General features: G+C 45.2%; 1 protein-coding gene across 2 annotated transcripts in view; it reads left to right on the top strand.

Annotated features, from left to right (window-relative positions):
• Positions 1-23420, top strand: part of KIF5C (kinesin family member 5C) — a 168781-nt gene that overhangs the window by 35418 nt on the left and 109943 nt on the right. Inside the window, exon 2 of one of the 2 annotated variants that reach the window (XM_059727397.1) lies at positions 7926-8013. In XM_059727397.1, the coding sequence (XP_059583380.1) occupies positions 7926-8013 (88 nt within the window). Of the gene's footprint in view, positions 1-7922; positions 8014-23420 lie in introns of both variants that reach the window. The other variant, XM_059727396.1, reaches the window with a different exon arrangement.

Raw genomic sequence — 23420 nt, 5'->3', positions numbered from 1 at the left:
AAAACATAGCTCCTCTTATTTCAGTAGCAGATGTGGGTGCACATCCTGCAAAGCAGGCCCAAGATTTTTTGGGTGCTCCTGTTGAGTACCCAGAAAAGGAAGAACACAGAGTGAGCATCCAAGCGTGACTTGCGTAACATCACACATCTTAGGCAAAGACGGAGTAGAATCCAGTTCCCCATGACAGTTCACAACTTATCTTAACTACTAGGGTCTCTCTCCCAGCCACCCCTATCTAATTTCATTATTTTTCTTCCAGCTTCTGTGACAAATGAGGCAGAGATTTTGCACCCATCAGCTTCCTTCAGTAGGCAACTCTGAGTCATCCCCAGAGCAGATCCATCAGGGGCACAGAACAAAGGGAGAGAAATAGCATGTGGTGATGCAGGTGAACTGTGCTGCTGTGCATACACAAATGGGGGTTTCATTAGCCCCTTATAACTCTGTCATTTCACAGCTTTGAGAACTTGAAGTTGCAACTTTTAATGAATAGGGGTACACTGATAAAGTTTTTCTTGACTGATACTGATAGCTGATTATTAACCATCCATATTGGCTGATACTGATCTAATAGCTGATTTACAGGAATGCAGCCCTGCAGCTTGGAGAGCAGCGTCCTGCTGGTAACTTAGTGGCGGGGGGAAGGGACTTGGGGGGTGCAGATTGAGGCCTCCACGGTGAGGGGGGGAGGGGCTGGGGCAGGTGCTGCCCAGCCAGGGCAGTGAATGCAATCCCAGGGCCAGGGCCAGGAGTGGGACGGAGCCAAGGGTGGCTTGTCCAGGCAGTGTGAGGGGTGTGTGAGAAGGAGGGATGGCTCCCCATTGCTGTGCCACCCCCAGGGGAGGCATGGGGAAGCATGTGCCCCCCTGGATTTGTGCGCAGGGTGAGGGCAGACTGCCTGATGTGGACTTGGGGCCGGGGCTGCCCCAGCCTAGGGGGACCTGGACCAGGGCTGAGCTCAGAGCAGACAGAGGCAAGGCAGGTGGTGGCACTGGGAGAGGTGGCTATGGGGGCGGGCCATAGCCCCCCAAACTGCCCCCCAGTGCTGCCCCTGCTTGGGCCACTCTGCTCTGCTATCTTTCCTTTGGGAGCCCCCTTGTGGAATGGGTAGCTCAGGGCTCCTGAGGGAAAAGTCCCCACCATGCCCCTTCTTCCCCCCCCCCCCCCCCCCAGACTTACCAGCAGGACACTGCTCTCCAAGCTACTGGGCTGCATTCCTGGCTGTGTGCATACTGCAGCTGCGCACATGCATGTGGCATTTATTGGTTACACTGGCCAAAAATGCTCATGGCTGATAATGTTAATTTCCTTTTATTGGTGCCAATCCTATATGTGACTGATATATTGGTGCACCTCTATTAATAACCTCTTAATGTATGAGGATGTTTCAGGAAGTAATGGCAGTTTTGAAATAAAACCATTTTGTGCTTTATTGGACAAGCTACACAGCAGCAGGGAACACTGATGGTAACATTGTCAAACGTACCCATCGTTTATGACTATGTAGCGCAGCAATGTGGTCATTGCACACGTGATTTTATTTTGAAATTGCCATTACTTTCTGAAACACTCTTGTAGTTTCTTAACATAAATTTTGAAGCATTTGTGATGCAAATGACTCATGACTCCATGTATATGACTCATATTGTAATTATGAGTTGTTATGAGCGCTCTGTGGTCCATTTGATGAAGCTTATGGTATTTACATATCCTAAGGTAGTATTTATGTCAGGGCCATCCAATTTCTTAATGGCTGGGAGCTGCATTAGTAGTGACTGTGCTATGGAGTGTTGCACCAGTGGAGCCATAGTACCCACACCTCTGCATGTGCAAACCTGCTTGGCACCATGTAAGTGGGTGCTTCTTCCCCCCATGCTGCTGTACTGTTTGGGTGGGTGGGCAGGTCACCCCTCCACCCTCACCTCCTCAGCTGCAGAGCCTTCTCCTGCATCATAGCACAGGCTCCCTCAGAACTGCAGGTTGTGCTGAGCCCCGTTGCCCTGTCCTTCCGTACCTCCTTTAGGCAGAGGGGGCAGGAAGTGAAAGCCAGAAAAGGGACGGGGACTCAGGAGATCTTAGCTTCAGCAGCAGCCAGAGCAATGAGCAGTGATGGGCCAACAAGGGCAGCAGACTGCAGTCCCAGCAGCCAGGGGGAGCCTTGGGGTTGCAGATTAACTCCTTATGGGTCACAATGGGCCCACAGACCACCAGTTGGACAGTCCTGATAGCTTTGTTGCATACATGACAGAAATAAAGGAAAAGTATGGAAAGTGTCAATATACAATACTTTACATGTTCCAAAAGGTAGTGCACGCAACACTGTTCAAAATATGCCTAAAAAACTAAGAGGAGTGGGAGGAATCTCATAATGAAGGATGGATGGTAGTCTAAAGAAGGTGTTAGGGGAGAATTGTGTTGGAGAATCCCACTCACCTTAAGGGTTGGGTCACTTAATTCTTATCCAATCCAGCAAGTTGTAAAAGAGGGAGCATTGTGCACTAGGGTGGGGAGACATTTTAAAATAAATACAGATTTTAATTGTGGTAGTTCTAGATGACCCTAGACCAGGAGAAGGCAAAATGTGGCTTGTGGGCTGTATCTGGCTCGTGGAACGACTTTTTCTGGCCTGCGGTGGATTTCTCAGTCCCGCCTGACCCAGGCACCCTCTGGGCTGTGGTACATCGCACCACCCTCGGGCACGCAGTGGGGCGGGGGCAGCTCAGCAGCTGGACTGTATTTCAGGCAACCCAGGTGGCAGTTCCTTCCAGCTGCCACCACTGCTGGCCCCAGCCCCACGGTACTGGTGGGGATCTGCGCACACAGTTGTTCCTGCGACCCACCCCATGCCTGCTCTGGACTCACCCTGGCCAGAGTGGATCAGCTCTGGACCAGCCAGAATGCATGTGCATAGTCCGATCCTGGCCTACCCTGTGCCTGTTCCAGACTGCCCACCTATGCTGAGCAACTGTTATTGTAGCTTGTCACATTTATCTTTAATTGTACCTGCTTGAGTGGGGAATTACAGTATTGTTTGAACTTTTCTTTTATATGCAGCCTTATTGAAGCTTAAGTTTTTGTATAGCCTTATTATTATTTGAACTTTTCATTTTGCTTGTGTCTGCATTATCAGTTAGCCTTGAGCTCGCTTTCACAGGCAGCTTATGTTCCAGTATTATCAACATGTTCGTGTCAACTGTAGGGCTTTGTTACCAGCTCAAATTAACAGAACTTGGCACTAACCAACTGAACTGGAGGGATGAAATGATTGGATATGTTAATGAAAGGTGATAAAAGGGTGCCAGTGGGGCAATGCCCAGAGTAAGACACCAGTAAAAGACCAAATTAGGAGGTGTGCATGTGATGGGCTGTTGGAACAAAGGAATATGCTGACAGAATGAAATATGAACAGTATGATGCTCGTAGGGAAACCAATCAACAGTATGCAGAAACAAAGTGTCATCGGAGGAGTAAAGTTAAAGAAAAGCATAAAAGGGGGCAACAAGAAAGTGTGTTGTCATCTCTCCAGCAAACAACATCTGTCTGGATTGTGCCAGCCATAAAGATTACTCATGGATGACCACCCTCTACTTTCAGAATTACTGACTGGCCACCAGACCCTTTGGTAGAGTAACGTCTGGGATTGGGTGGGATCATTGGACTAAGTGTTTTTAGGTGCTACTAAGATAACTTTTGATGTATTAATAAAGTCAGATTTTAGTTAAGTGTGTGTGATGTATTTCATGTTCACACTGGGTTAATGATGCTTTAGCAATCCCTTAGTGCCATCTGGTGGACAGTGGCAATAACATAATGGCAGCAGCAGCGGCAACTGGGCAAAAGCTGCTACTGCTGGGTTCAGGGGAAAATTGGTTGCTGCCCCCTCACTGTTTCTAGGCCTTTCTTGCTGCAGCCACCCAGAGTGCATGCCCAAGCTACCCTGCAGCTCTTCTCAGCCACCATCACTGATACCTCTGGGCTGCCCAGCAGGGCAGCAGTAGCAGTGGAGAGGAGCCGCAAGGCAGCCCAGGTGCGGGCTCCAGGCGGCTGCAGCAAGAAAGGCCCAGCAGTGGGAAGGGGCAGGTGGCCACATTTCCCCTGCACCCAGCAGCAGCTTCTGCCTAGCTGCTGTTGCTCAGCATGGGTGGGTGGTCTGGAGCAGGCATTGGATGGGCCAGAGTTGGGGCTTTGCGCATGGGTTCTGACTGCTCCATTCTGGCCAGAGTGGGCATGGGGTGGGCCAGGGTTGAGGATGGGGCTGTGTGCTCAGCTGTTGCCGGTGGCAGTGGTGGGGAGCAGTCACAAGGCATTCAGGCTCTGAGCTGTTATGGGGTGGGAGGGGGGTAGAGTGATGACTGGTCTGCAACAGCTCCCCAGAACTGTCTGTGTGGCTCATGGGCCCAAATAATTGCCTGCCCCTGTCCTAGACCAAAACCCAAGAGCTAATTACCTCCTCATTCTGGTGCCAGGTACAGACACTACACTTTTTATCTGTACAAGTGATGGTAAACCGGTCTATACCCATAACTGAACAGAAGTTTGGCGCACACAGTTAAAAAATGGTAGAACCTGGTCTAAGATTTGTTTCCCCACCAAAGGGTCAATGTGTGTTCTGTTTGCTACCAATCTAAGCTACAGTGCTTACAGAAAACTTTGTAACTTAGGTCAATTCTGCCTCAGGCTTTTTGAATGTCTGTACCTAGCCTGGGAGTTAAAATGTTTGTCCAGACTTAGCTTAGAGTTTTTGTCTAATTCCAATGCACATAGTAGCAGTGATGGCTCACAAGAACAGAAGTTTGTATCTGGGCTGTAGAGAGCTGTGATAAATGTTGCAGTCTAACCTGCCTTATTTACTTGTTGTGGTTAGTGTATCTTTCCATGAAGCTCTGTTTTCAAAAGTGCAGGTGGTCATCAGCATTGAAAATGAATGTGCTGAGATGACTAGCAGTAATATAAAAGAGTGAACTAGCACTTTTAAAAAAAGAACAGGAAGGAGAAACTTGACCTACATGGCACACTTTTAACTATTTCCTCAGACCCTTAACTTTTCAGTTCAGGAAATATATAACACTTGCAGCTAGTGCCCATGATAACATTTACCCTTTCAGGTGTGTATGGCATAAATAGGATGGATTGTTCACTGAAATCTCAAAGGGCAGCTGACAGTTCTCTTGTGGAGAGCTGAATTTGAGTGCACTCTTTACATAGTTACAGTATGGCAGGGGTTGGGGCAGGCTCTCCCATGTTGATTGGCCACCACATTTCAATCCAGACTTGGGGGGCAGGTCTTTCCTGGGTGAGAGGTGGTTCAGGCTCTGTTGTCACTTAGTTCTTTGAGGCTTTCTGATTAGGGCTTATCTATGTAGAGAGACCTCACTGAAAGTTGTTGCATGCATTAAGCCAACCTGGAAAAAGCAGTTCCAGACAAAAAACAACTGCATGGGAGTTATTCCAGAATTACTATAACATTTCAAATTCACACCCTGCCTTATTCTGGAAATACTCCCCCATGTGTAAAAATCTTTAAAGCTGTCAAAAATATATTGACAGTGCTTGTAGTATGTTACAGAAACCTACCAACAAGGACTTGGGTGAAGAAAACTCATTTTATATAGGCCACTAGAGATCCATGCTTTTAAGTATATAGTGTCTATACTTTATTGTAAAAGGTCAGCAAATAATTGTGCCTGCTCCCAGATTTTTCAAAATGGTTTGAAAGGCATGTTTTTCATAGATTCTAGGGTCGGAAGGGACCTCAGTGGGCCATCTAGTCTGACCCCCTGTCCCTGGCAGGCAAGAAAAGGGTCACCAAACCTGGGATCATGTGAACCCAGCCAGGTGCCTGTCCAGTCTCTTCTTGAAGACCCCCAAGGATGGGGTGAGCACCATCTCCCTTGGAAGCCCATTCCAGATCCTGGCAACCTTGACCATGAAGAACTTTTTTCTAACATCCAGTCTAAACCTGCTCTCCAGTAGCTTATGGCCATTGTTCCTTGTTGTTCCAGGGGGTGCCCTTGTAAACAGATGGTCATCTACTTCATGTTGCTCTCTTCTTATGAATTTGTATGCTGCCACAAGGTTCCCTCTCAGCCTTCTCTTGGAGAGACTGAAGAGGTTAAGGTCCCTTAGCCTTTCCTCGTAGAGCCTTCCCTGCAGGTCTCTAATCAGATGAGTGGCCCTTCTTTGGACCCTCTCCAGGTTGTCCGCATCCCGCTTGAACTGCGGCATCCAGAACTGGACACAAGTACTCCAGCTGCAGCCTGACCAGTGCTGCGTAAGGAGGGAGGGGGGAGCAGGCAGCCTTGGACTGGCTGCTGCCCTGTCTCTGCATGCCTCCAGTGTGGGAGCTCTACTATGGAGCCCCTATGCTGAGGCACACTATGTCCTAGCCAGCCTCAGAGTAGCTGGCTGGAGTGCAGTGTGCCTCAAGACGGGGGAGCAGGCTGCTGCTCCACGCCTGGCTGGGGTACAGTGTGTTTCAGCACAGGGGCTCTGCAGTGGAGCCTCTGCACTGAGGCACATGGAGACTGGGGAACAGCCAGCCTAGCGCTGCTTGCTCCCCTGTCTTGATACATGCTGCACCCCAGCATCAGGGGTTTGCAGCTCGTGGAGATGGGCAATCAGGCAGCCCTGGGCTGCCTGCTCCCTTCTCAACATGTTGGTCCTCGGTTGGCCGTAACACAGGGTGCCTCAGCACAGGGGATGGCTAGCCCCTGCTAAGGCACCCTGTGGCCTGGCCAGCGCCCCCAGCATGTGGAGCAGTAGGACAGTAAATCTCACTGCAGAGCACACAGGCAGGGGCATACACTGCAGCAGAAAATAGCAGCACAAATTTTGCTGCTACTGTTTCTGCTGATGCAAAGGCACTCCCCTACTGGTTTGGGCCCAGCCAGAAAGATGAAATAGGAATATGTAGTGTTAAAAACATTCTGACCTTTTGAGGCCTTTTTTAGGTCTTTACAACAGAAAAATTGCTCTATTATTTTACCATACTAAAAACCCCCCAAAAAGTGAAAGCTAGGGCTGATACTGATAGCTGATTTTTAAGAAGGCATATTGGCCAATACCGATCCAATTTTTGATACCAGCCCAGCAGCTTGGAGAGCTGCGTGCATCTGGTAAGTGTATTGTGGTGGAAAGGGAGGGGGGAGGGAAGGGGCGTGGAGGGCAGATCAAGGCCCCCATGGTGAGGGAGCAGTGGGACTGGGGTAAGCTTTTCTCAGCTGGGGTGGCATGGGGGGAGGGCGCAGGATGAAGCCGCGGCTAGTCTGGGGGCCATGGGGAGGTGGGGGGGGTGGCTTTTGCCACTGCGTGCTGCTTGTCCGGTGCTTCTCTGGTGGCTGCTGCTGCTTGTCGAGGAGGGCATGTGGGGGTGGGGGTGTATGCATTTTAAGTTGATCCTGAGCTGGTAAAACAGCTATTCAAGCATTCAAAATTTACAAAATTCTGAATTCCAGTGATCTGTCTTCTGATCCCTACCACTACAAGTTTCTGAAGCACCAAATTGATAAAATTACTTTCCAAATGTTGATTAGTTTAGATTTATGAATCTTATCTGAAATTCTGCAAGAGTAGGGTGGGGAAAGAAACTCAATTTCAAGCAGTCATATTTCAACATATGCTTTCTTACCGCTTTCTTCCACTTCAGCATGTTGAAATTCGATAAGTACATAGGAAATATGGCGTTTTATATTTGCTAACTGCCACGAAAACAGTTTCAGAGATTGTGAGATGTATCCCTTATCTTTTTTCTATGGAACTGTCAATTTCATTTACTGTAATACATAATTATTTCTGTTGCAATGAACATTATCATTCAGAACAACCTTAAAGTGAGTCTTAGGGTAACCTATTAAGTCGCTTCTTCTTTACTGCTTTTATTATTACTGTATATCATCTTAAAGTGTATTGTTTGTTTATTTCAGCAGGGAAAGCCTTATGTCTTCGATAGAGTGTTACCTCCAAACACAAGCCAGGAACAAGTTTATAATGCCTGTGCCAAGCAGATTGTTAAAGGTAAGTGAGGTTCTCATTCATCTCTAAACAGCAAATGTAAATATTTGATTTTAAGGCTGCCTGAAGCTAGGTAAACATATATTGCCCTTTCTGTGCTTGAGTTTAGGCCCTAGTAGACCTCATCTTTTGAATAAGAAGTTTGTGGTGGGGTATATAAAGTACCCCTTCCCCCACTCAGGGTTTATCCTGGACGCCAGTCAGTTTGTTACACTACTGCCCCACACTGATCAAAAAGAAGGTAATAGCTTCTGGTGCCTACTCAGCTGTGCCCTGCTATTCCTGCCATATGTAGTTTGCTTGGGGAAGTATAATAGAACCGAGCTTAGTTGGTGGCTATCTTGGAGGAAGAACAGACTTTCAGTTTTCACTCTGTTGTAACTAGGAATGGATTAGAGACTGCTAGTGCTCTAGGAAGGTAGGCCTGTTTTAGACTTGCCTCTGGATGTCAAGTTAGACAGTTGTACGTGATACCTCACCAGAGACTCCAGTGGTTTGTGATGAGCTCAGGAGTGACATAGGCAGAGCTGTGAAAATAATTTTGGTAACAGGCTAAGCATGATTTGGCTTGCTGTGGGACCATTTTAAAACTGCAATAACAAATAATCCCTTTGCTGATGGTAAAACAGTGCCTAGAACAGGAAACAATATACAAAGTAGACTAGTATAATTGTTTTAACATGGCTTTTGCCTGCTCTGTCCTGACTAGAGGTATTCTGTTTTAAATCTCTGCTAATTGCAACTGATTTTTAGATAGTCAGTAGAGATCTATTTTTAAAAATGTCTTCTAACTGCAGGGGTAGAATTGCATGAGGAGGCCTGAGATCACCCAGCTAGCTGAAAACAGTGCTGAACTTCAAGGAAGAAAGGAACCTTCAGTTTCACTACCAGAATTCAGATTGGCTGGTGGTGATGCAGTGATATGAGCACTAGAATAATTTCTAGTAGCAAAGGCACTTCTCATTAAAGGCTTATCTGCATGGGAAAGGCATTTAAAAGTAAGCTGAATTTTAAGAGGCAATAGCTATTTCTGCTGGCTCCCTGTATTAGCATTCCTTACACCATTCTTATTGTGGCTCAGCTCTGCCCACAAAACACTAAAAAGGTACTCACAGTGTGGAATAAATGTGTCAATGGGCAGCTATTTCCTTGTGTAGATGAGCCCTAAGAAGAGCATAGTTATTTCATGTACAGAAAGCTCCTTTTTAAATGAGAGGTAAGCACACTGTGGCTGCTGGATTGCACTCTGAATGCTACAAAAATATCATAAATCATTTCAGTGTTATGACTGAACTCATTAACCTTGAAATGCTTAGTTACATTTTAACGTCCACCATTGATTTTTCACAAAAGACATTTAGGAAAGGCCTGACCCTGAGCACTAGTTAGTGTCCTGTTAATTGTTCAGCACCTCACACAATCAACCCTGAGTTTCCCAGATCAGTTTCTTCATAATGACGTGGGCTGATTACCTCACTTTTTGAATGTGGAAGTCCCTTGATGACCTTGTTTTTATTTTTTTAACATTACTTTTGGGGTGTGACCAATACCAGGTCATTGTTGAATGCGGGGGTGCTCAAACTCCCAGCCTGTAGATCCGATCCAGTCCCTGGTACTATGTGGTCTGGCCGCAGGGCTCCCTATGGATTTGTGGGCAGCCCCACTGGGCATGGCCCTCCATGCTAGATCGGGTGTGCAGGGAGGCATGGGGCCTGATCCTGGTGCGCGAGGGCCAGGTTGGGGCAATGTGGGGCTGTTGGAGCCTGCTCCCAAGTGGGTGAGGGCAGTGCAGGGCACTGCCACTTTCATCTGGCTGGTATCATGCCTTGGGGCCCTGAACCACCTCCACCCAGCTCCTGCATGCTGAGATTGGGCCCTGGAGATCTATGCCACCCCCACCCAGCTGACTTTCGGCTCCAGTAGGGTGGAGGTGGTGCAGGGCCCCATGGTGCAATCCTGGTTTGCATGGTGATGCAGCACCCTATCCCACAGACCAGCCTCGTGCCATTCCTCTCGCCTGTAGGGCCAGAAGTGTGGGCACTGCGAGTTTAGTGCAGTGTTTTCCGAAGTCTGGGGAAGCTCCTCTGGGCGCGTGAAGGAGGAGACAAATTTCCCAGTTTTCCAAGTTCTCGATTTGCCCCTCTGCCCCAAATTGAAGGGAAAATTTTCATTGGAAATATTGGAAAGGAAATCTTCAAAATGTGATGGAGTATAATAGATGTATTATCACTTCCCAGTGTTTCCTGAGAACCTAAACAGCAGCTGTGAAGTACAAGCTGCCTTTTCTGTTTCAGCTTAGGTGTCAGTGATGATAGTTTAAATGTCGTTGTTGTTAAAAAAAATTTGCATTTCAGAATGTGTGCATTGGGGAAAGCAATATCAGCTCATCTGTGCAGCTTGTTTTCCAAGGGGACACTTTCAGGAGAGATGCTAGAAATTAAGATGCTACCCATCTTAATTTAACAAAACCCACAGGGATTTGAGTTGGAGGTGGAAACAGTGATTAGTTTTAGTTTTAGTTTTTGAAAGTGCAATTCTGCTTTCAGATGTTTGGAAAATGCTGTTTAATGCATCCCATAGAGGGTAAATGATAAGGTTGTCTCTTTGGCATCATGAGTGCCAGAATACACATTTCACTGTGTAAGTGGGTCACTTATCCTGCTGCCTTAAGACAGGTGAGTCAGCTGTGTTCTGAGTTTCTCAGGCCAGTTTTATAATTCACAAAATAACCTTGAATCCATGACAAACCAAAACAAATCAAACCCTTTGTCTTTTCTGAATGTTAGGAGATGGTTGATTTTAATCTAGGCTTATCACCAGTACTGCAGCCTTTCCTCCTTTCCAGAATTTGCCTTCTGGAATTTTTCATCTTTTTTGTGGCTCCCTGCTTATTAGCTGGTCCCTGCTTCCAGCTTGCCCCAAGCCTCCCAGCCCAGCAGATTAATATCCACTGACCACCTGCAACTGAGTTCCAAGCCCTTGAGGAGTCCAGGACCTACTTAATCACTGTCGCTGCCATTCTGTCATTCCTACCTTTCACAACACTCTTACAGAATATGTTCTTGGTTGCATGATGCTGGTTATTAAGTGCAAAACTGCACTCACTCTGTATGGACCAGTTGTAAATGGTTGCTGGGGGATGGAAGAAATAATACATTACATTGTTGTACTCTCAAAGTCTTATTTGAAGAAACTGTTGAAATCTTCTGTCACCAGACATTTTAGTGCATGTATAGACTTGTAGATTCTTTTGAAAAGAAATTTAATCTTTTGGTTAAAGCATTGACATGGGGTTCTGGAAATTTGGGTTCTCAGAAATACTCATAGACTGCCTGTGTGACCTTGGATCAATTAATCTCTTAGTTTCCTTAGTTCCTCATCTGGAAAATGTAGATTAAAATACTTCTCGTCTGTTGGGTCAGTTATTTTGATTGTAAGGTGCTCTTTCTCAAATGACATTTATGTAGAGTAGTTAGCTTAATTGGACTCCAGTCTTGGTTAGCACTACTAGAAATCTACTGTCATACAAATATCAACATGGCTTTCTAGATATTATAATTTATCATTTCTCATTATTAAGCCCCCAAATAAAAATCTTAATGCAATGATGATTACACCTGTAAACTGTGTAAATATATATAATGAAATGTTTTTGTAATAGTTTAGAATATTACTGATAGACCATCAAGGATACTTGTATAACTTAATTTATTACATTAAAATATCCATTGAATATTAGATCATTATTTTCAAAGGTTTATTGGTATTTTTAAATAGTCTCATGATAGTTACCTTTAGCCATCTTTATTCATAATACACCCACACTGTTCCATATTGTTTCATTATGATTAATGTCATTACAGAAAATGCCAGTTGGCATAATGAATGACCACTGAATACTAAAACGATGGTTACAAAAACTACATTGACAACAGAATTTTCTAATTTAAGATTTTTAACAAAAGCTGAACATAGCTGTCTATTTAAATAAACAGCTCAGTATCTGAACCACACTATTTTTATATCCCATGTATAAGAAACGTGCAAACCATGTCCTTTGGTCTATATAATTAAATAGTCTAGGATTTAGAGACATTTGTTTAATAACTTGAGCTCTTTTCAAATATCTTTCTGAAGGATTATCATTTACAGCGGTGAATCTGTCAGTCATTCTCCTTTTTGTTGCACTGCATCCTACTCTGATCTGGCCTTTTGTCATCAGAAAATGCTTTTGCTTTTTAGTCTAAATAAAAAGATTATTATATTTTGGGGGTCTTTGTCTTTTCTATACTGTCATAGGAAGAATGGTTGGAAGGAATTAAACACTGCTGGTTGGAAGGAATTAAACACCATGGTTACTAGACATTGTTGTTGAAATACATGTTAAATATGTCATGGCCAGTGCAAGCTGTTTTCTGGGCTTTTGTTTTTCAGCTGTGTAGCAATTTGTGTGTGCTTTTCAGCCCAATGCTTGGAAGAAAAGAAAATGAATTGTTTTAATGATTTTTTGTGGTAGTTCTTTATAAAAATTCTGGATAGTCATCACTGAATAGCTTATTAGCTGTCTATTCTGATTATTTATAAACTTGACTCAACTGAATATTTAATGACAGAATTGTAGAAGTTAGAAGTGGAAAAGACGTATTGGATTATTCTGCTCACCTATAGAATAATTGATTCTGGAATGTTTTAAAACAGTCCTTTTTTTCGATAGAAAACCTCTTGGGATCTTGTTGTAGAGGATCTGAATACTGGCTGTTTGTTCAACATAATGAAACTTTTACTTTAAAGTTTGCCCTGTTCACAAATTCCAGAGGGAAAGCCTAGAAATTTTTTATTCCTCTCAGAAAACAGGAGTATTGAAGGGTTGAAATTCTGCACCTCCCCCCCCCCCCCCCCCCCCCCCTTAAAACACACCTGCAAGAGAACTTCTCTTATGCTGTGTCTGCAAACAGATGCTAGTACAGGAGGAGTCTGTTCTCAAGTTACAGTGTATCTTAATATTATTAAAGAGTGGCCTGTAAAATAAGAAAGGAGAGAGGCTTTAGGAAAGAGTTTCCTGTATAAGCAGATGAGAGTTTAGCAGCAAGCATAGGGGAATGGTAAAAGAGGAAGAAGAGAGAGAGAAAAGTTGTATCAGAAAAGTTGGGTTCCATATACTGTAACCACCAGTGGTCATCAGTCAGAAAGTCAGCTTATGCATAATGTAAGTTGGATGGTGGAGCTTACCATGCTGAGAGAGAGAAGAATGGGAATTGCAAGGCAGATCAGGAATAGTTTAGTTTGGCTTTTGGTGGGTTTGAAGAAGAGAAATACAACATGACATTTAAAAATGTTAAGAGAAGATTGAGGTAGGAATGAAGAAGGGTGTATGTGTGTGTGCGTGCACATGTGCAAAAAGGTATGTCCTTTTACTTGCATGTATTTTTCTTTCAACTTTTCGTTTTCTTCTCTTTTAGCTTGTGAGCCGTTGTGATAGAGACCATTTTCCTTTGTATTTGGACAGACCCTAGAACACTTTGGGGTTACTGTTATATATAAACAAATGGGGTATTCAACAGTGGAAAGTCTACAGAAAATAACCCTTATTCCTCTGAGACTTCAATGCTGGCCTTTGTCAGTTGTATTATCTTTGTTCACTCAAGGTGTTGTAAAGGGCAATGAAGTGAAAGGTGACTTTTGAGAGAGAATAGACATAGTGGTTTTTAAGGCTTTTGAGCTGAGAACTGACAGCTTGAAGAACATGCAGTACTGGGTCCAGTGAGGGTTGCATAGTAATTAATTTGAAATGTTATATTTTTGTAATGGTCATACGATATTTGTGTATTGTAACTGATATTTACAGCTTTTACTTAAGCTTAGTAATGGGTTGTATGTAATAATATCCATATATCTTTCTAAAATGGGAACAAGAATAAATGATTCCAGTGGAGAAGTGGGTAAAATGAGGCAGGTGTCCAGAGTAGGTTGGTTTAATTTATTCATTTTAATCTTGATTTGCATTACCATTTATTTTCGAAGAGATACTCATTCTTATTGGTGGGTATAACCATTAAAGCATGTTGAATTTCAGCAAAATGTAGCCTTAACACTAGTTACTTTTTAATAATTAGCAAGACACACTATCCATACATATTTATTAGGCAGTTACATATTTTAATAAATATTGAGTCAGATTGCTAACTCCTGCTTGTTTGCATTAGGAAATATGAACAATACATTTTTTTATTTCTTAGATTTTCTTTTGTACATGAGGTTTGTGTCAGTCATTGTGGGACTCAGTTAAAAATGGACAAAAAGAGTCTTTCAAAATTTATTCTGTTACTTAAAGTTATCTGCTAGATTAAAGAAGAGATCATTGGGCTCATTGTTGCAACATATTTTAATTTATTTAGTTTAGACCTTAGTAAGTTGTGAATTTCAAATTTATCTCTAAGCAGGTTTGCTTTTAAAAAGGAACCAACATTAATTTTGATCTGCACTAAAGCTACTTTAGGTTCCACTTCCAGTTTCTACTGCCTCAACTATCATCCAGATCTGCTACTCTCAGCAGTCTTCCCTACCCACTCACAGCTGCCTGTTTAGGCTTCTCTGGGCATCTCACCAACAGGCATAGACTCAGATGCTGAGCTTCATAAGCTATTTTAAAGTTCTCTCTCTTTCTTTCTTTCTCTTCTTCCCCCCCATCACTTTCCTTTTCCCTCCTTTTTTAAAAACTTGTACATCTTACAAACACTTTCTGATTAGCATTAAGCTTTCAAGAAAATTAGTATTAAAATCACAGCCATGAAACTTCAATTGGTTTATTTTTACCAAATGTAGGTATAAGGGTGATCAAAATCAGGGCTTATAAATAATGGAAGGCAAGCTTCAATCATACCTCTGGGGAAGCCGCTATCTGTTTAATATTCAAGCTATTACTGCTGTAAGCAGGTCTTCCAGCTCAAGCTCATACTTCATTGAACTGCAAATCGATAAGATGCTGCTTTTAAACAGGAAATGTGAATGAATGTTTTGAAATCCTAAGGAAGTGAAACTCAGACCTGTTTAGAAGCCCCTTGATAAACATAACTGGGTGAGCTGAAGGTATGGACTAGTTTATTTATGCCACATCAGAGACTAAACTGCTCTTAAATTGTGCTGTCAATGTGTGAATTTTTAACAGGCCTTCTCTCACTAGAGAATGAATAAGCCATGTTTTATTTCTGTAGATGAGGTGACCATGTATTTTAATCACCTTGGTGTAGACTCTCTGGTGCCCTGTAACATTTGATTACTTGATTTCAGGGTTTGGAAAATGTACCCAAAACTATTAGTCTCACATTCATAGTTTCATAGTGCTTAGGGTCAGAAGGGACCTAAATAGATCATCAGGTCTGACCCCCTTCCCCGGGCAGGAACAGGTGCCGCAGTCATATCACCCCAGCCAAATCATATCACCCCAGCCAAATATCTGTCCAGCCTCCTCTTAAAGACTCCCAAGGTAGGAGAGAGTACTATCTCACTTGGGAGCCCATTCCAGAGCCTGGCAGCCCTAACTGTACAGTAATGTCTCCTGATGTCCAGCTTGAACCTTCTCTCTAACAATTTGTGGCTTTTATTCCTAGTAACCCCTGGGTGGTGCCTGGGGGAACAGAGCCTCCCCTAATTCTCACTGGTGCCCCCTAATGAGTTTGTAAATGGCCACCAGATCCCCTCTCAGCCTGTTCTTGTGGAGGCTGAATAGGTTCAGGCTCCTTAGCCTCTCTTCGTAGGGCCTGCCCTGCTGCCCCCTGATCATGTGAGTGGCCCTCCTCTGGACCCTCTCAGTGCTAGCCACATCCCTCTTGAAGTGCAGCACCCAGAACTGGACACAGTACTCCAACTGCGGCCTGACCAACACCGCATATAGGGGAAGGATCACCTCCCTGGACCTGCTTGTGATGCATCTGTAGATACACGACAAGGTATGGTTAGCCTTACTGACCGCTTCCTCGCATTGGAGGCTCATGTTCATCCTGGAGTCAACAATGACTCCAAGATCCCTTTCTGCTACCATGTTGACAAGAAGGGTGTTCCCCAGCCTATAGGTGTGTTGCTGCTTCCTTCTCCCTAGATGCAGTTACTTGTACAGGCAGTCCTCAACTTACGAAGTTTTGAGTTACAACGTTTCACAGTTACAACATTTATAAATTGACACCCTGTTTCAACTTTATGACGTCAGTTTTGACTTACAATGCTTGATCCAATGCGATGCCACACCAGCGAACAAGTTCGCTGCGGCACCCATCTCCCTGGAGAACATCTGTCCAAACTTCCTTGGACACTTTCTTTAAGAAAGCAGACAAGACTCCAGAAAAAACTGCAACCAAGGCTCCTGAAAAGACTCCAGCCAAGAACCCTTAGAAAGTCCAACCAAGAGCTTTTCAAAAAGTCCAGCAAAGTCACCTCAAAGAAGTCCTTCTAAATCAATATGATTGCTATTAACAATATAAATGCATTAATGTAGCTATATTACTCATCTATAATTGATCAAGTACAAAATTCTGGGGTATTTTTGATGAAAATAGGGTATCAGGCTTTGGTTCAGGAACCGATCCCACATTTATAACATTGTTTCTTATGAGAAAATTGGTTCCGAGTTGCAACATTTCGACTTAAGACACAGTTTTCAGGAGCCAATTGTGTCATAAGTCCAAGGACTGCCTGTACTTGTCTCTTGTTGAATTCCACCCTATTCTCATGCACCCACCTCTGCAATCTGTCAAGATCAAGCTGGATTCTGTCCTTCCCCTCCAGTGTGCCCACCTTGCCCCACAGCTTGGTGTTATCAGCAAATTTGGACAGCATGCTTTCCACACCCACATCCAGATCGCTGATAAGATGTTGAACAGTACAGGCCCCAGGACCAAGCCCTGGGAGACTCCACTGTCCACATTCCTCCAGGTCAAAAATGACCCGTCCACCACCACTCTCCGGGTGCGACCATCTAGCCAATTTGTTACCCATCTGATTTGTGTAGGCATCAGTGCTGCAATCACCTAGTTTTTTTTTCCCGCCCATGCGGGATGATGATGAAGATGGCATCCTTGAGACGGGGAGGGTGGAGAGGCAGGGCAGGGACCCACGGGGGGCTCCCCCAGCTGGGCCTGCCAACTCTCACCGGTGTCTCTCAGCATGGTCAGACCTCTGGGAGGGCTCCCAGGGCAGCTTGGTCTTGCTTGGCACGGGTTCAGCCAAACCTCCTCCTCTGGGGGGAGGGGGAAGAGCCTCGTCTCCAACGGAGGAGGTCACGTGGGTAGGGGAGGTAGCCATTTTGTCTGAACACTGGTGGGGGGGACTGCCAGCCCTCTAAGGGCCCTCCCCAATGTGACTGCAGTTGCCACATTGATTGGTAGAGAAGAAAAGAGAAGAAGGGTGGGGGAGGTAACCACCTTGCCTGAACACTGGCAGGGGGACTGCTGGCCTGCAAAGAGCTCTCCCCCAAAGAGGGTTTGCCACATCAATCGAAGAAAGGAGTGCAGGAGTGGCGTCCTGAGCACGGCTCGGGCCCGCAGGAGCCATAGCCCAGGGGGTTTGGGCCAGGCGTGACAACCAGACTCGGACCGGGAGCTCACACGCCGAAGTGTCTGCCATCCCTCTCTTGGCAGTGGGGCACAAAACTTGGGTTTGGCCCTTGGGTGCAGCACGGTTCTGCCCTGGAAGTTTCTCTGACTGCCCTTCTGGAACCAAAGATAGGCATTTAGGGTCCTGAAAAACGTGTTCCTGAAAATCTCCGCGAACGTTTCCTTAGAGTTTTGAGAATGTAGCACCTGGCCCTTCCACCGGGGTGAGACACCAAAAGTGTCCGCCCGCCTGGATCAAATGGTCAGGCAATGTGCTCACAGCGACCCCTAACAGACTTCTGGGCCATGCCAGGGGGCCCATGCCAACTGTTTGCAACACGGGAGAGCGGGCTGGGCGAAATTTTTTTAAGTCCCATGGTGGACACCAGGTCAACCTGGTTCTCCCGCAGGAGAACCCCGCCACTCCGAAGGTAACACCCTGCTGATTTAAATATGTTCAGCCCCTCCAAGAGTTCCCTAACTAGGTCATCCCTGACTCTAGGCATGGCAGTGCTGCCCCTGTGTCCATCCACAATTCTGGTGGGGGAAATTTTTCGGTCTCTGTTCAGGAATATGGAGGCAAAGAGTTCATTAAAGAGGTCAGCTTTTTTGTTTGCTGCAATCACCAGATTGCCAAGCCTATCCTGTAGGGGCCTCATGTTACTTGGTGCCTTCTTCTTATCCCCTGTGTATTTGAAAAAGGACTTCTTGTTATCCTTAATTCTGGTTGCCAGCCCTAGCTCCATCTCAGCCTTGGCCTTCCTAACCACCTCCCTGCAGTCCTGAGCAACAGAGGTGTAATCCTCCTTGGTGATATCTTCTTGCTTCCACTGTTTGTACACCTCCTTTTTTGCCCTTAGGCATTCCTGGATGCCTTTGCCAAGTCATGGGGGCTTCTTAGCACTTCTGCCCACCTTGGTGCACATTGGGACTGATTCCCTTTGAGCTCAGAGGATCGTCTCCTTGAGGAACAGCCACCCTTCTTGGACCCCCATCTCATTGAGGCTCTGAGACCCCAATGCCTCTCCTACCAACCTTCTTAGCTTACCGAAGTCGGCCCTCCTGAAGTTGAGGACCTCTGCCTTGCTGCTTGGTTTCACCACCCTGTGCTGGATTGTAAATTCAAGCAGGCGATGATCACTGTCACCCAGGTGGTCGAATACCTGCAGACCCCTCACCAGGTCAACACCTGTGGCAAGGGCCAACTCTAGCAAGGCATTTCCCCTGGTGGGACTGTGCACCTCCTGGGTTAGGTGGAGGTCCTGTATCTCGGCTAGGAACCTATGTGATTGGTTGGATCTGGCTGACTGCTCCTCCCAGCAGATGTCTGGGTAGTTTAGGTCACCCATGACAACCACATCCCTTGACATCACAGTCTCTGTGAGCTGACCTGAAAATTCCAGGTCCAGGTCATCCCCGTGGTGAGGCGGTCTGTAGTAGCCGCCCACTAACAAGTCCCTTTCCCCATGACCCCCTTGCATTCTTACCCAGAGTGCCTCATTTTGCCCCTCCCCCAACCTCAACCTGATCATTGAGGACATGTATTGCTCTTTGACATACAGTGCTACCCCCCTGCCTCTTTTCCCTGCTCTGTCCCTCCTGTACAGCTTGTAGCCCTTGATGTCCACTGCCCAGTCGTGGGTAGAATCCCACCAGGTCACCTCCAGAGCCCGGGCTAATCATGCTGTCTCAGTGGCACGGTTCAGAAGCATCTGTCAGTACATTACCTCTGCCACTTCAAAGCCACTCCCCAGTAATATAAATTGGCAAAGAGTATCTAGTTATGATATTGTACTAGTCAACTTTCTTTTTAACATTTGAAAAATAGACTCTACTTTTTTCTTTTTCAGTCCCACTGTTTGAGAAGTCATTGTATACTTTTGCCTAATTGGTCTTCAGTCTCTGCCTCCTCTGTTTCCTTTCTCACTCTTTCCATCTGGTTATATTTTCAACCACATCTCTGTATGGTTCATCTCTCCTTTCTTTTCCTAGTAGCCCCTTCCTTATCTCTTTCCTTTTTTTGATGTAACTCCTCTTTCCTTTTCTTTTTGCCATCTGTGCAAAACCTCCTTATACCCATCCCCCTACATAAATGTACATAACTTGTCTAAACAAAGATTTGCACCTTATAGACTAACCGAATCAGAACGTATAAGATTTCATGAGCAGGAGCTCACAACACAGCTAGCTATTTCCCACTAAACAAAGATTTGTTAGACAAGATAGATAGCTTGTGTTTAAAGGACAATGAGGAGGTGAGGATTCGTTTCCCCACAAACTGGAAATAGCAAGGGAAGGGTGGGCTGCTGAGAATCCTAACAGGTTATTGTATTGTTTTTGGATTCTGTTTGAGGATTCACTTAATGTTTAAATTAGCCTTGAAGCCTCAACTCGGCTCCTGCATGCTAGAAGGCAGGAGAACATTTTTTTTCTCTATACCACCAATTTTTTTCTTCCTACAGCTTCCTGGCTGCTATAGTAGCAGATAGCACAATTCTGGGACTTCACAGTTCCCCTTAAGCTCCTAGCAGGAAGTGTGAGTGATAGAACCACCCTGTAGCCTTTCCACTGTTGAATATACCCCATATGGTATTCCTGCAACTGTCTTCTTGCTCTGGTACATGCCTCCACTAGAGTAAGGTTCCTGTGGTAAAAAAGCACTGGATTGGTTACACTTTGTTCATATTCGAAGGATATTTGTTGACTTGTTTATTAGCAACTAGAGGGGTAGAAATTTAAGCAGCATACCTTATTTTTAAAGACATAAGTCTGTGGGGCTTGCCCAAGAAAATGTCCTATTCTCTTCTGGGCAAGTAAATCTTCAAGCAAATGACCTACCTGATCATTTGTCTTTATCCTTGAAAGGTGAGTATGCTGGGCAGTGTAGTATTTTTGCTCTTTTGTGTTCTTCACAAAAGACTAGATTCAATTTGGTTTTGGAATCACCTGGATGTAGGGGTCCTGCAATGTAAACTCTGCACCTTGGCTCAGGAGTGTGATCCAGTTTGACCATATTTAGGCCCCAAGGATCTCTGTACAGTCAATCAGGAGACCTAGCCACTCCTCAAGAGTGATTCAGTTAGACCAAGTGCAGGCACCTGTGTGCTCTTTGTGTGCTCTTTGCAGAGTAGAGCGAGAAGCATGCATCTCTAAAGCAACGGTTCTCAACCTTTTTTGTACCAGGACCCATTTGTAAACATTGATGGCCAGTCCTGACCTGCTGCCCTGGCCCCCAGGCCCTGACCCCCCAGCGTGTGGGGCAGGGGATGGGTGTGTGGGGCAAGGGGGGTATATGTTGGGTAGGGGCAGGGAACTCTGCCATCCTGCAAGGGAAAAGCCATGTGTTCCCCATGTTTTTCTCCTTTAAAAGAGAATCCATTTTTAAAGTTTGTTCATGACCCTTTCATATATTCTTGCGACACATGGGGCAAGAAATGCTGCTCTAAAGGACAATTTGGAGAATCCAAAGGCAGCCAGTAGGAAATGCTGAGCAGAGGGTAAGCATGAACTTCCATCCCTCTCCAGAGCTTAGGTGTCTAACTTAAGCCACACTCTAGACACCTCTGTTCATCTGTGATGCAGTATTCCCTGTCCCATTTCTGAGGTAGGAGCTTAATGTGGTGGGGCTGAGAGTGTTAACTTTTTGGCCTAGTAGGCTTATTAGAGCACTTGGTCAGAAAGTGGGAAACCTGGACTGTAGCCCCTACTCACCCTACATCTCCTGCTTTCCCCAGAGAGTATCTTAAACATAAATTAGGTGGGTGATGGCACTTTTGGCCCTCTTCTTGGGCCACGAGTTCAAGAGTCATGTTCCAAGAGAGAAGACAAGCAGGAAAGAGCATGCCTTTACAGTCTAGTCACTAGTGGCTAGAGCACTGCCTTGGGAGAGGGAGTCTATGTGGCCAGGCTTATTTCTGTTTTTTGGTTTATTTGTTTTTTTTAAATCAGTGACTATTACAGTGGTTCTCAACCTTTTTAGCCTCAAGGGCCCCCCCCCCCCCCCCCCCAATAACTTTCTGAATTGCTGAGAATCACTGAACTGGAATCTACATTCAGAAAAGATGGGGAGGTGTCTTGAAGTAAGAAGAGTTAAGAGCCTCTGATCTAGCTCATGCCAGGTAAGGGCTGCAGGGGCAGGACTCTGAGCATGCCATGCCTGTTCTTTCCCCTGTCTGTCCCTTCCCCACCCCCAGTCTGTATCTGGGGGGACAAGGATGACCCCCCGCTGCCAGGGGTGCTCCTGTATGGTCTCACACAGCAGAGCTGCCCTTGTGGCTCCTCTCACTGGCCCCAGGAGCACTGAAGGATCAGAGGGGATGAGTCAGGCTGCAAAGCATGCCCCCACACCATAGTAGTGTGTGCTGCTGGGAGTGTGGGGCAGCTAGCACACGGGTTGGATGGAGAGCGATGGCAATGCCAGTTCTTAGAGGAGCAGCTGTAGGCACCGCTAAGGTCTCTGGTTTGGATGCAGGGCACTGGATGATGGGAGGAGAGCACTTACCTCCTCATGTAGAGGATGGGAACAGCAGCTTACAGAGATCTTGTGGTTGAGAATCACCGGTCTAAGATAAAATGCAGAGTCTGGGCAGCAAATGAGAAGGAGCACATCTCTGTAGTCTGATTATTATTGCATTGCCTTGGGAGACGCAAGTTCTGGGGTCCAGTCCCTCCTTTTGAGTGTACCTGGGAAACTTAGTTATCCAGAAGAGAGGCACATCCCAAGCTAAGGTTCTTACTGAGTTTTTATGGCTTATGTAACATGAGGCAGGGGAGTTATGCACCTTTATAGATTAACTAAATAAGATATGTGTAGCACAAGCTTTTGTGAACCCAAGTTCACTTCATCAGATGCTGTGATGAAATGAACTTGGGTTTACAAAAGCTTTTGCTCTATATACGTCTCCTATTCAGTTAGTCTGTAAAAGTGCATATCTGCCCTGCCCTTATGTCTGACTTCAGACTAACATAGTTAATAACCTCTTTCTGCTTATGTAGCATGGCCAAAATGGAATTTAGTAGCTTAAATTCTACTTACCAAACTGGATCCATCAAATTGTTCTCATCTTTTAAACAATAATAACTCAATTTTTACAACTCTTCATGGTACTGTACTATATTTTATTTCTTCCTAGATTTCTGTAAGCCTTGGTAGGCAGCCACCCACTTCTGTAAGCACCTCTTCCAAACTAAATTGCATAATCTTAATACAACATGCTTCACAGGATTGCTTATCCCACCCTGTCAGATACATACTTGCCTGCGAGTATGATCAGAATAAAATGAGCCATAAGACTCCAACTCCAAGGCCAGGCACAGAAATTACACTTTTACTGGTATAAATGATCAGAAACTGGTCTATACCTGTAACAGAGCAGAAGTTTGGCACAAACAGACCAGTTTAAAAATGACAGAACTCAGTCTAAGATTTGCCACCCCACCAAAGGGCAAATGTGTTTTGTTTGCTACCAATCTAAACTATGCTGCTTACAGAAATCTGTGCAACTTAGATTGTTTTTGCCTGGGGCTTTTTTAAATGTCTGTACCTAGCCCAGAGGTTCCCCACACTGAAGGAAAGCCCTCTATGCCCAGATTGGGACAAAGGAAATAGGAATGCAGAAACATACTCGCACCTGGACGGATGGGTGTAGACTGGATCCCAGGAACTCTGAGGTCTTGTTTTGTTCTTCTAGCAGCTTGGGTCCATGATTCCCCACTTCCCCCCAGGTTTACAATCATCCATATGCAATCGTTAATGATGTGCATCTCTTTACAACCTGACTAGGTATATATTAATGAAAGGGGTTGATAATGAAGACCCCCTTCTCA

This window comes from Alligator mississippiensis, chromosome 4 (assembly GCF_030867095.1).
Source record: "Alligator mississippiensis isolate rAllMis1 chromosome 4, rAllMis1, whole genome shotgun sequence".
NCBI classification, from domain to species: Eukaryota; Metazoa; Chordata; order Crocodylia; family Alligatoridae; genus Alligator; species Alligator mississippiensis.
The sequence above is the reverse complement of the archived record's forward strand: the minus strand, read 5'-3'. Positions and strand labels throughout refer to the sequence as shown.